We start from the raw sequence: 13,644 nt of genomic DNA, 5'->3' as shown, positions 1-13,644 counted from the left end.
TTTTGATCCAGAAGTGACCCAGTTTAGATGAGAGGGTGGAGCGCTAGGTTATCATCTAAGGCTAGGAAGCTATTGCTATAAAGCAGGGGTAGGCAACTCCAGGCCTCGAGTGCCGGTGTCCTGCAGGTTTTAGATGTGTCCTTGATCAAACACAGCTGATTTAAATGGCTAAATTACCTCCTCAACATGTCTTGAAGTTTTCCAGGGGGCTGGTAATGAACTAATCATTTGATTCAGGTGTGTTGACACAGGGTGAGATCTAAAACCTGCAGGACACCGGCACTCGAGGCCTGGCGTTGCCTACCCCTGCTATAAAGGGTGGGGTGTTATTATAAATGAAGAAAATGTGATTGTTGAAGCCAGTTAAAATAGATTCCCAACTTTGCTTTAGCCATCCAAAATAAAAGCCCAAAGAGGCGTGCACCACCTCACGTTCAGCAGGCGTTGTTTCTGACTGCTGTGTCACATGTTTACAGTGATCCAGATAAGCACTACCTCATGTACGAACATGAGCGGGTTCCCATCGCAGTGTGCGAGAGAGAGCCAAGCTCCATCATCGCCTTCGCCCTCAGGTGACCACCTGCTTCCCTCCTCTCTGTTTTTAAATTGGCACTATTGATGTCACGTTTGGAAAAATATGCTAAAATATACGATTGTCACCATTCAGCTGCAAGGAGTACAAAACAGCACTGGATGATCTGTCTAAGGTGTCGAACGCAGGAGGAGACGAGACTTCACAGCCCAGCAGGTACGCTGCATTCCCACCGGAGCTTCAACTCTGTGCCTCAAAATCCACTGTGCAGCTGTTAGCTTATTTCTGTTATCTATTAATTATGCTTGCACTTAATTAATGAACACAATACATCAGAATATGGTGAAGAATTAAAGGTAACGTCCTTATTGTTAACAAGCATTTAAAATGCTAAGGTACTTTAATTTCATAAATCCTCTTTAACCCCAGATTAATTACGGAGCATCTCTCGCAGCTTTCCAATCCCATTATTTTCGTTTGTGACGAAGTGGCATCATCACACAAATCAAAACAGAATAATCTGGCTGTTGGCTCTCTTCTTCCAGCCAATAGCCCAAGTGCCAATTTCTCACAATCTACATTTTTAAAATAGTTATTTTTATTAATGTATTGATTGTGGTTAAATAGAACATAGTGGAGCATTTAGCACCTTTAGACCCTCGGGAGATGGGGGAGACCAAAATTGATACTGGACTCTAAGTGAATGTTGGATAATAAAGTGATGACGATAAGCCAAGCATATCAACTGAAGTCATTAACATGACTCTTCAGGACTTGTTTCTGCTGCCCCCAAGTGGCCAAACCAGCCACACCAGAGTTGTGTTGTGTTAGAGGATGGTAATGGTTTGAAAAGCTCAGCAGTGTAAGAGCAAAACTTACTCTAAAACTCAAATGGTTCAAATTTTAAACAAATGAATTCAAATGTGAGTCTAGTTTTCTACTGTCTGGTCCTCAGTGGTGGAGAGAGCCGGGTTAAGAGCAGCCCTGCCAGGCCCACCGAGACGACAGCATCACAGCAGAGTCGCAGCAGCACAGACACCGATTCTCTCAGTAAGTGTTCACATACAACACAAAGTCAGTGAAAGAGCAAAGGCTGTAGAGGCGTACCCGGAGGTGCAATGTTTCAATTCTGTCTCTGCTTTGTGCAGAAGAGGCCGACTCAGCAGATAAGCAGAAGAAACAGGCCCTAAATCCACACGTTGAGCTGCGTGAGTGTTTTATTATTACGGTTTTCTTAACTGCTTTTCCAGTCGGGGGCTGAGAGTGGTGCACCTGGACAGGTCACCTCACGGCTTCACGCTTACTGTGGGAGAACGTGCAGACGTCAAACCAAACCTTGTTGGTTAGGACACAATGCTAACCACTGCATTGCTGTGTTGCACACTCTTTGGTTCAAGTTGAATGTTATCCCTCCGATAAATGTGTCTAAGCCTGCTGTTCCTGACTGCCTTCTTATTTTCAGAGTTCTCCGATGCCAACGCCAAGTTCTACTGTCGGGTCTACTACGCCAAGGAGTTTCACAAGATGCGAGAGGAGATCATGGAGAGCAGTGAGGAGGATTTCGTCCGCTCGCTGTCCCACTGCGTTAACTGGCAGGCTCGTGGGGGGAAATCTGGAGCTGTGTTCTACGCAACAGAAGGTTGGGGCTGATATCCTCACAGATACAACATAGATACAAAAGGGGCACATGAACTTGCACAAGTATGTATGTGCACATGTGTAAAAGGAAGCGTGCTTGTGCTTTTCTAAATAAAATAGTAAGTACAAAATGCATGCAAAACATCGTGACACTTGTGAATATGGCAAATAATAAAGTAAACGCTATATCTGTGTGTGGCAGGCACTGAGGTGTCCTGCTTTATTAGGACTGTGTAATGATGGTGGCTGTAGCTCAGGTGTAGAGCAGGTCATCTACTAACCAGAACGTTGGTGGTTTCATCCCTGGCTACCGTGTTATGGACAAGTTGTTGGTCAGTGAGTGTGCGGCGTCCCTCGGGTTCCCCCACGCTCGTAATGTTCAATTTGAAAGTCACCAAGATGGCAACAGCGAAAACCCTACGGCTACTTACTAACCACAAAAGCCATGTCACGGTGGCTGTGCTCATTGTTTATATACAGTCTGTTTATGCCCCACACGTTGAGTCACCTCTCCCACATTTTGATTGGCTCTAATGGGCCGGATTAGAAATATGCTCCCACCTATGAATGCAGCCCTACTAAAACCTACGGATCAGCTGAAGGCAAAGTTAAAAAGAATACGAAAATGAATACAAGGACCATAAAATAACCTTTTATTTGTTTTAAAAACACGTCTGGTATGCTCCACACCTGCTCTCTGATTTAGGGACTTGGTCACTAACTATTTTGATAATGGAAACGACGCCAAACCTCTGCTAGCTTCAGACACTTCAGGATGCATGTTTTGTTCTTTCCTCTGATGTAAGTCCTGCTGTGTGTCCTGTCAGACGACCGCTTCATCCTGAAGCAGATGCCCAGACTGGAGGTCCAGTCCTTCCTGGACTTTGCACCACACTACTTTACCTACATCACAGGAGCTGTGCAGCAGAAAGTATGCATCATAAACACTCGCACCGTTTCTAACCATCTGATTGCAAATGAGTAACGAGCGTGTTTGCACCACAGCGGCCGACGGCGTTGGCGAAGATCCTGGGTGTGTACAGGATTGGCTACAAGAACTCTCAGAACAACACGGAGAAGAAGCTGGACCTCCTTGTTATGGAAAACCTGTTTTATGGACGCAAGATGGCTCAGGTCAGAGATGTGGTGTCACTGCCTATCAGTGCAGACAGGACAGGACACACTGTTTATTCTTGATGTAGAACATGGAAAGGACAATACTTGTAACATGTTTGTCCATAATTCATCAAAGTGTGAACAAACGTGTTTACAGGTCTAACACAAATCTTAGATCCATCACAGTTTCTTCAGTAGTGGCTGTTTGGATCATGAGGACCTTTTGACCTCTGTTGATGCTGTGACGTCCCTGCAGGTATTCGACCTCAAAGGCTCGCTGAGAAACCGCAATGTGAAGACAGAATCGGGCAAGGAAAGCTGCGAGGTGGTCCTGCTGGACGAGAACCTGCTGAAGCTGATCCACGACAACCCGCTCTACATCCGCTCCCACTGCAAGTCCATCTTACGAGCTGCCATTCACAGCGACGCCTACTTCCTGTCTAGCCACCTCATCATCGACTACTCCCTGCTGGTTGGGCGGGACGACGCCACCGAGCAGCTGGTCGTTGGGATTATAGGTGAGAGGAGGAGAAGCGTTTTTTGGAGACTTTTGTTGGGGTTTTGTTTTAATTTGTTCCCCTCTCTCGTTTCTGCAGATTACATCAGGACGTTCACCTGGGACAAGAGACTGGAAATGGTTGTTAAATCCACTGGAATCCTCGGAGGCCAAGGTAAATGTTATAAAGCCCACAGAAAGTATGGCTGCATATGGAGGGATGGATTACTTAGGCTACGTTCACACTGCAGGCGAAAGCGCATCAAATCTGACTTTTCTGACCCTGTGCGACCCATATCCCATCATGACAGTGTGAACGGCACAAATCCGATATTTTCAAATCCGATCTGGGTCACTTTCATATGTGGTACTGAATCCGATACATATCCGATGTTTTAGAAAGCGACTGCTGTTTGAATGGTCATGTCGCATTAAATCCGTCTTTTACGTCACTGACACAAGACAGACGCCAATTATCAGCACCCGAGAAGACATCGCGAACACTTCCTGGCCATCCAGTGTAGATGTCAGTGAAACTGTTGGGAAGACAACGTTGGAGAAACGTGAACATTTTATTTGTACTGTATAATCTGCAGATTCTGACAGAAATCTGCAACTATCCTTTGAAGCACCGCTCCTCTCTAAAACAGCAATAAGGATAATTATTAGGCCATATGTAAATAACAAAATAACTTAAAGCTAAATTGGGAAACGTAAATGGCCTGTATTTGTAAAGCGCTTTACACATCCAGTCATCCACTCATTCACACACTGGTGATGGCAAGCTACATTGTAGCCACAGCCACCCTGGGGCGCACTGACAGAGGCGAGGCTGCCGGACACTGGTGCCACCGGGCCCTCTGACCACCACCAGTAGGCAACGGGTGAAGTGTCTTGCCCAAGGACACAACGACCGAGACTGCCCAAGCCGGGGCTCGAACCGGCAACCTTCCGATTACAAGGCGAACGCCCAACTCTTGAGCCACGATCGCCCCCGAGTCCGAAACAAGTCTTTATATTAAGGTCCATCAGTCAAACAATACTGTTTGTCTTCTTTTGCACATGCGGGCCGCTTTGAGGGTTCACACTAGAGCGCGTCTGCTGTCACATTTTAATTGTAGTGTAAACAAGCAGACAAAAAAATCGAGTTTGATCAAAAAATCGGAATTGAGCATTAAGACCTGCAGTGTGAACGTAGCTTTAGATATTTGTGTCCAGCTCATGTAGGGGCTGTGAAACAGCAAGTCACCCTTAGTGTTAAAGCTTGGTGTCAAATCTGAGCACATAGACGTGAAACCTAAGATAAATAAACTTTAACACAAAGCCAATGAGAACAACAGGCTCCAAGTCTCGTGAGAATCATTAGAGAGAAAGTGGCAATAGTGGAGTTACTCTCCAACATATGAAGCCTGAGCTTTTAGCTCACAGGAGGTTCATATGTTGGCTTCAATAATTTAAACTTCAGCCAGTTTTATAAAACACTTTGAGTGCTTAGGTAGAGTTTAATATAAATGTATATGTGTATATATGACAGAATGCTTTTGTTTTTCTTCTTCATCGGTGTACTTCCAGCTGAATTACAATCCTCCTTCTCCTCTGACGTGTAGCTGTGCTTTGTTTCCAGGGAAGATGCCCACTGTGGTTTCTCCGGAGCTGTACAGAGCTCGCTTCTGCGAAGCCATGGACAAATACTTCCTGATGGTCCCTGACCACTGGACTGGTCTGGGAACTAACTGCTGAGACTGAGTACTGATCAACAGAAACACAGCCGCTGTGCACAAAGCAGACTTTCCTGTAAACGCCTGGCTGAGAGCTAGAAGCACACTGGACCTTGTAAATCTTTAAGAATGGTGCAGGCTAAATCCTGACAGACAGCAGTGTCATTCCAGCAGAGCCAGCACTCTGCATCCGTGGCATTATGAAAACAGTCTAGAACATTCAGTTTTATCCCAGTATAATCAGGTTCTAATGACTAACCCTCTGGATTCCTGTTGTTATTTTATAATTAGTGCCACGAGTGGAGCCACTGACGGTAGTCGCTGTGGCAGTTTTAGTTTGTTAAAAAGACTCATTCATGTAATTTAAAATTTGTAAATGTAAAGAGATTATGTAACTATTAAAAGGTTCTTATCAATATCTTCTGTTTCCACTGGTGTTAATGAAGATAGATGCACGAATATAGAATAGAATAAACCTTTATTATCCCACAGATGAGAAATGTCGGAGTTACAGAGCTCTTACAGCAAGGGAAAAATGAAAAATAAAAGGAAGACACAAGGTGGTCCTATAAACATAAGCAACCGAAGTTTGTATATACATGTTGTCACCTCAGCCCTCAACATACATCTATGTTGCAATGGCTCTTCTTAACTGCACTCTTTATCAGACAGGGAACTGAAAGACAATCAAAAAATACTTCCGGCTTCTTGCTGGGGATCATTTTCTGTTTTTAATATTATTTCATTCATTTCACAGGATCAAAAACAGGGTTTAACCAGTCATGAGAGTTTCAGTTACACTGGATGCTGTTAAAGGATGAGTGATGAATGAATGGGACCGTTAAAGCACTTTACTTGAGTCATCACCCAGTTCTTCTCAGCACTGTGGAACATTTTAGTGTCTTTCAGCTTGTTTTGGGGTTTTCAGGCTTTCCCAAACCACTTCATCACATTAATTGACCTGTTTCTAATAATTAAATCTGACAATAAGCAGACTGTCAGACATTTCTGTTTTCTTCTGTGGGAAATGAGAAACAAGTGTTTTTGTGTTGTTTTTAAATAGTCCATACATTAATCCTCTTAATGCCCCTTTACTTGTGATTGGCTAACATCTGGGAGCCTAGTGAGGGGTAGCAAGCAACCTGTCTGTACTTCATGGGTGTGCTGTGCCTGTAGCATTGACCGTATAAAGCATATGCTCTGAGAAACATGAACACGGACAGTGTAACGCAGGTGTCAAACCTAAAGCCCAGGGACCAGAATCAGCCCAACAATCAGACCAATGAGGAGCACGACGTCCGAGCGGCATTGAGGAGAGTGAGCACAAAGAAAGCGGCGGAGCAGACGGCATCACCGGCCGTCTGCTGCGCTGCTGTGCTGACCAGCTAGCAGGCGTGTTCACTTCCATCTTCAACGAGTCCCTGGCGAAGTCTGTGGTCCCCACATGCTTCCAAAGATCCACTGTCATCCCTGTGCCCAAGAACAGCAAACCCTCATCCCTGAACGATTACCGGCCAGTTGCACTGACCTCGGTAGTAATGAAGGTGTTCGAGAGGCTGCTGAAGAACATCATCTCCTCCTCCATCCCAGACACCACAGATCTGCTCCAGTTCGCCTACCGACCCAACAGATCCACAGAGGACGCCATCGCCCACGTCCTGCACACCACCCTCAGCCACGTGGACAAGAAACAGGGTAACTATGTGAGAATGCTGTTTGTTGATTACAGTTCAGTGTTTAACACAATAGTGCCCTGCAGACTGTTCACAAAGCTGAGGGATCTGGGACTCAACAGCCGTCTGTGTGCATGGGTGTTGGACTTCCCCACTGGCAGAACTCAGGTGGTGAGGGTGGGTAGCTGTGTCTCCGACAACATCACCATCAACACAGGAGCACCACGGTGGGGTGTGTCCTCTCGCCACTGCTCTACTCCCTCTACACTTCAGACTGTGTGGCCACCCAAGGCTACAACACCGTTGTGAAGTTTGGTGACGACAGTGGTGTTGGGTGCCATCTCCAACAATGATGAGGTGGCCTACATGGATGAAGTGAAGAATCTGGCATCATGGTGCCGGGACAACCATCTCCAGCTGAACGTCAGCAAGACCACGGAGCTGGTGGTGGACTTCAGAAGGAGTCAGCACAGAGACTACAAGCTCATTATCATCAATGGAGCTCCAGTGGAGAGGGTGCAGTCCTTCAAGTATCTCGGTGTCCACATCTCCTCAGACCTGACATGGTCTGCCCACATTCAGGTCCAGACCAAAAAGGCCAGGCAGTGCCTGTATCACCTACGACAACTGAGGAAGTTTAGGGTGTCCTCAGGACTTTCTATGTAGGTGCTGTGGAGAGCATCCTCACACAGAACATCACATCCTGGTTTGGGAACAGCTGTGTCAAGGACCAAAAAGCTCTTCAGAGAGTGATCCGTACAGCAGAACGCTGCTGCAGGGCAGATACTGAAGGACCCGTCCCATCCTGGCAACAAACTGTTCCAACTTCTGCAATCAGGCAGAAGGTTCCGCACCATCCAGGCAAGGACAGAGACTCAAGAGGAGCTTCTATCCCCAAGCCATCCGAGCCCTAAACCAACCCTCCCACCCTTACACACACACACACACACACACACACACACACACACACACACACACACACACACACACACACACACACACACACACACACACACACACACACACACACACCCTCTCACATCATCCATAAGTAACTGAGACAGGACTCTCTTCCAGACACTCTAAACCCACCAGCACAATGTACATTTCAAATTCCTTTAATTTTAAATATGTTCATACTGTCTTCTGTAAAATGTTCAGATTATCTGTTCTTATTTAATTCACTTAATGTACAGAATGCACATTCACCTAATGTATATATTATATATAATGTTCTTCCTCTCCCCTCCCCTTTTGCACAAGTCGAGAAGCGTGTCAGGTTACATTTCACTGTGTGTTATACTTGTATAACTATGCATGTGACGAAGGGAGCTCTGGAAAATGTGAAGGACAAAAATGTTGGACTTTTAACTTTCAGCTTTTCCTACTGATAAAGACCCCACGGTCACTTACAGTATACTGAAATAATTCAGTTACAAACATTTGTAATTTTACACATTTAAAATCTGTAAGCACAACTTGTGCTTTCTTTCATTTACTACAGCAGCATTTCTTTATCATGTAGAGACATATTGTTGAAATTACTCTTCTCTGTCTTAAACTAATCATTGATTACATGAGTAGTTAGGTTTCTTTACACTGACAGAAACTGGGTTTTCACTGGTCTGGCCCACAGATCAAAACAGGTTGTATGTGACCCACAATGTAAGATGAGTCTGACATCTCTGGTGTAATGAGTCTCCTGACAGATTGATGGAAAAAGAAAAGAATTGGCATGTTTTTAACTCCAAACAGATTTTTATTGTTGTACAGTTAATATAAAACAAAGTGGAGGTGACAAACAGCCCTCAGCATGCCGTACTGCATCAGGAACTGCTATGAAAATCACACGACGATTGTCAGGCCTGCTGAAGCTCATTTTCTGGTTGAATACTGGCGGACAGGCTCTGTCTCTCAGGGACAGCGGAGGCAGTAAAGACTGTGCTTGCTAACAATATGTGTGCTTATCTGGCAGCTAACAGGATTCACAACTCATTACGTTTTAAATCCAAAGTCAAACAAAACCATCTGGGGTGGAGATTTTCTTCATACAAAGCTTTCCCTTACAGTACATAATGTACAAAAAAAGCAGGTGGATTTCATATCAGTACCTAAGCTAGTGCACACACACACACACACACACGGCTGGAGATATTGTCTTTTTTTCTTATTGTCAACAAATGACTGATAACTAAGTCCTTGCTCTGAGCCGCAGGCCTCGACTGTTGTTACAAAGTTGAAATCGATCTTGCTGTAGTAAGACTCACTCGTGTAACAATAACAGAAGACTAAAACGCTTTCCACTCGGAATACGTTGGAAATCAAAGCCTTCCAAAGTATACAACTGGGTGAGTATTACGAGTTAATCATCTAGCAGGAGAGTATGAGGTCTGACTGTAAAACCTCCTTAATTTATTGCTGTTGCTGTCTAATGGTCATCCACATCAATGGGAATCAGTTGGTGAGATAAATATTATAAACAAAAGGAAACTAACAGTCACACAGGTAACCAGAGCCAAAGAGACTTTTAGTTCTTTTGGAAAATTCCCGGACATTTCAGTGGAAATCATTGGACTTTTCATGAGGAACAAAAGGATTTATGGAGCAGTGGATTTGTTGACAATAAAATTAGGGGGATTAAATCTCCAGCCTTTAACTCTCTCGGGTCTAAGTTGTCACAGGTGGTGACCCCGACCCTACCCTCGGCAAGCAAACATCATTTTTTCCTTTTTATTACTTTGTTCTCCAAAATCTTGGCAATCAGGGCCCAAAGAAAAAAATCAGTTCAACTGACAACACGAAAAACAATTCACATTTTTTCCAAAAACTCAAAAACAAATGATGACTTAGACCTCAGAGGTTTAAGGAGACAAAACAACCAAAACTGTGTCAAACACTGTCATTCAATACAACATAACGACTCATATTTAGCTCAACGCATTAAAGAATCATTTCACACAATTTCAAAAAAAACTGTTGGTACCTGGTGGTGCTCAGCCACGCCTAGTTTTTGTTTGTCCAGGTTTTAAGATTTGCACCTCCACAGAGAGGAGAAAGAGCTTGCTGTTTTCACGGTTTCAGTCATTTCCCAACTTAAACGATGAATCAAGTATTCCTTCTTTCTTCTTGCAGTGAGATTTATATTTATAGGTCCATTCAGTAACTGTGCTTTCAGTCACATCATATGACCACAGCAGCACATCAAGTCTGGTTTTACAAGTTTGACCTTAAAATCCATTTAGCAGCTCCTCATAACTGACGGCTGGTTTGGAACTTTCTTCTCACTTTTAAAAGTGTCTGGTGTGTACAAAAGGCGAAAAACCTACACAAACAATAAAACGTCCTCCGCCTTGCTGCTGGTAGAGGTCTGAGGTAAATCTCTCAAAGCATGGCTAAAATCTGCACCACTCGGTACCACCAACACTTTTCCTATTTTGCAATAATAGTGAACTCATCCTTTCCAACTATTAGCACAGGATATGTCATAAAAGAAAAAAAGACTCATCAAGGCACTGGACACATTCGAAACAATGGCACATAGCTGGCAGAGCGACAAACAGTGGGGAGGAATGTGAGGAAAGTGGTCAAAGCCCTGTGTTAATTTACATTTAAGTGCTGGCATTGTTTTACCATCATCGTGTAATGGATCATATATAGCACAACAGAGCTAAACAGAGCTTTTCATTGCCTCAGAAATTTGGTCTTTGTTGAGAATCTGGGCATTTACGATTAAACATTAAAGTACAAAAAAAGAAGCTTTGCCTGGAAGTGTGCAAGCATGCACAACACAACAGGTAGGGATGCAAATGGAGTGAAAACAGTGCAGATGGCCATTCAAGGCCAGAGGACAAAATGCATAAATCTTAGTCATAATCTCATCTTTCAATCTGATCTCCACAGATCTTATATTCATCACTAGGTACATCCCCATTACCTTATCACATCACTCCATTAAAAGTACAGATGGTGCTTCAAAGAATCAAGAGAACAGCCTTTGTTTCATGGCCACAGGAACTCATTCAAGTGGTGGACACAAGCGTGTTTATCTCTTCAGTGTGGTTTTAAACTGGAAGAACCCCCAGGCTGGTTTTAGCATAGTAGCAATGCTAACCCCCATGGTTGATATCTACAACTCCACCTGTGATACATTAGTTCTTGACTTTACACCACATACTGACAATACTGAATGTTTTGAAAAATGTCCTGAACAATAGCATTAGATACCACTAGCTTTGATCTAATATAGTAAAAACACTTTGTGCTAATGTAGCAGCTATTTTCTTTAGGCTAACAGCACTGCTAACGCAATCCTTTTTTTAATTGTAGGCTACTAGGATTTTGACTTATCTGTGTAGCTACTATACTACCATAAAATGTACCACGCTTTGATTAATATAAAATTAAATCAGATATAAATGCATCCTTCAACATGAAACATCTAGAATGGCTAACATAGCAAAAGATTTGTCAGGATTATGCTAACGTAGCATGTATCCATGTCCTCTTGAGGCTAACGTTAACTTATTTAACATTAACAGACTATCATTATTACTGTTCAGCTCTTCTGAACACAGCTTTGTGCCTGAGTGTTTGCATTAGCATTTAAATTTATGCTGAAACACACGTGACTGTGGAACTGAAACGAACTTGGGATATTTATTTATTAATTGACGTGAGGGAATGTGGAAAGAAGTGGAAAAACTTCAGGGACAAATATATACCCACTTGGTAATTAACATGTAATGAACCAGCACAAGCATAAATGCTGACAGCCACTTATGTGGGTTACACATGGTAAGCTCTACCATGATTTACCACAGAACTCTAAATCAGGCTTGAGGAATCTTTTGTCAGGGCTGTGTCATCTGGATTTCTCGATGTTAAGGTCATTGAGATGTACCTAGTGTTTCGTATCCTCTATTCTGGTCTACAGTTGAACTAGGAACGTCTCTCGGAGAGGCCACAGAATTCACATTCTATCCAAACGTCATCCAAACCAAACAAAAACCTACAAATTTGTGCTTCAGCTGTTAAACAGTTAAAACAAGCTCTATGTACCTGTTTATGTGACCTTTTGCCACATGTTCATTATTTACTCGTGGAAGTCAAATATTTGGTACAACAAGCCTAAAATCATAAAAAGTTTAAAATTACACTCTGATTTCTTAATAGTCTCCTTCGTTTTGTACAAACAGTTAAAAATGGCTTTTTTTAAAAAGACAACACGAGTCTCCGCAGCGAGCTGCTGTGCCGTGCAGAGACTAAGTACCGAGGTCGTTTGGATTTAAGCACCCGTGAGTAGAAAGAATGAACCGTGGTGTAAATTAACACAAGCATGCAGACCCAAACTGGTCCAGATCGAGTTCTTGTTCACGGAGCAACTCGTTGGGCTCCAGTCAGTCAGCCCTGGGCAGTGCAGCTGCTCCCATCTTGGTTTTTCTTTTAAAAAAAAGAGCATTAAAAAAAAAAAAAAGGCGTCTGCAGGGTCTCCAGCCTGGCGTCAAAGCAGAGCGATTCAGTTCGTGTTCATGTTCCCAACATGAGGAACAGAAGATATAGACACTGCATGTGGAGCACCAAAGGTTCAATATTAAACAAATAGAAGACATGAGAAATATGAATATTATTTAACCATCTATTAGAAAATATTCCAACTCATCTTACGATTAGTTATTGTCCACAAGTTATTTATTTAATATTGAACTTTTATGGGCTCTATGAATGACCAAGTCTCTATCCTTCTCCCTCAGTTGTGCACTCAAACACTGCATCATTCCTCGCCGAGGAGAGAGGTAAGACGTTCACGTGCACTCTTAGAGGTAGGAAGCTAGAGAGTCGGTTCAGAGGGGTCAGAAAGTTTCGGAATCCTCTGAGTCGTTCTCTGTGGTTCCCTCGCTGGATGGTCCCGAGGGGTTCCTGGGGCTGCGTGACGCCCGAGGGCCAGTGGATAGGCCTTTACCCCCCTGGTGGGGTATATGCCTCAACAAGGACCCTGGGGAGGGAGCTCCAGAGCTGCAAGGTGAGCAGAAAGGCATCATGGTAGCCAGAATGAGAGCCAAACAGTCAGCCACCTCTCTACTAGGAGCACAAGCCAGAGCAGGCGTCAGACCTGAGGTAGAGCGACAGAGAGAAAGAATGGAGACAGAGGGAGGGAGGGCGACAAAAACGGACAAAAAGGAGGAACAGAGCGAGACGTGGACAAGGAGGAAGCGGAGGAAGGCAAAGCAGCATCGGAGCAGCATCCCGTTAGAGTTCAGCCAGTTGACAGTGTGAGCAGACAGAAGGGGACAGCGACAACAACAGCAGCCCGACACCAAAGTGGACAAGAAATAAACAAAGCGCAGTATAGTCACAAAATAAAATAAAAACTGGAGACCTCATCTCATCTAGCTGCAAAACAGACTTTATATCAAAAAATGATGTGTTTACTTGCAGGAAAAGATGTTGGTTTTTCATTTCCATTGTATTTAT

The 13,644-nt window shown here is 43.7% G+C and overlaps 2 protein-coding genes across 8 annotated transcripts in view; one reads left to right on the top strand and one right to left on the bottom strand.

Annotated features, from left to right (window-relative positions):
- Positions 1–5,918, top strand: part of pikfyve (phosphoinositide kinase, FYVE finger containing) — a 33,876-nt gene extending 27,958 nt beyond the window's left edge. For all 6 annotated transcript variants that reach the window (XM_084954958.1, XM_084954956.1, XM_084954959.1 and 3 more), the window contains 10 exons: positions 477–572; positions 668–748; positions 1,488–1,582; positions 1,681–1,740; positions 1,995–2,171; positions 2,998–3,101; positions 3,176–3,304; positions 3,543–3,804; positions 3,883–3,957; positions 5,407–5,918. In XM_084954958.1, coding sequence (XP_084811084.1) covers positions 477–572; positions 668–748; positions 1,488–1,582; positions 1,681–1,740; positions 1,995–2,171; positions 2,998–3,101; positions 3,176–3,304; positions 3,543–3,804; positions 3,883–3,957; positions 5,407–5,522 — 1,195 coding nt within the window. In that variant the 3' untranslated portion in view covers positions 5,523–5,918. The remainder of the gene's footprint in view (positions 1–476; positions 573–667; positions 749–1,487; positions 1,583–1,680; positions 1,741–1,994; positions 2,172–2,997; positions 3,102–3,175; positions 3,305–3,542; positions 3,805–3,882; positions 3,958–5,406) is intronic.
- Positions 5,919–8,907: 2,989 nt separating this feature from the next.
- ankrd44 (ankyrin repeat domain 44) overlaps positions 8,908–13,644 on the bottom strand; it is a 34,900-nt gene continuing 30,163 nt past the window's right edge. For both annotated transcript variants that reach the window (XM_084954962.1, XM_084954964.1), the window contains exon 28: positions 8,908–13,282. In XM_084954962.1, coding sequence (XP_084811088.1) covers positions 13,023–13,282 — 260 coding nt within the window. In that variant the 3' untranslated portion in view covers positions 8,908–13,022. The remainder of the gene's footprint in view (positions 13,283–13,644) is intronic.

Source organism: Perissodus microlepis, chromosome 16, assembly GCF_051167445.1.
Source record: "Perissodus microlepis isolate ML-2025 ecotype Zambia chromosome 16, ASM5116744v1, whole genome shotgun sequence".
Taxonomy (NCBI): Eukaryota; Metazoa; Chordata; class Actinopteri; order Cichliformes; family Cichlidae; genus Perissodus; species Perissodus microlepis.
This window is presented reverse-complemented; position numbering and strand designations above follow the sequence as displayed.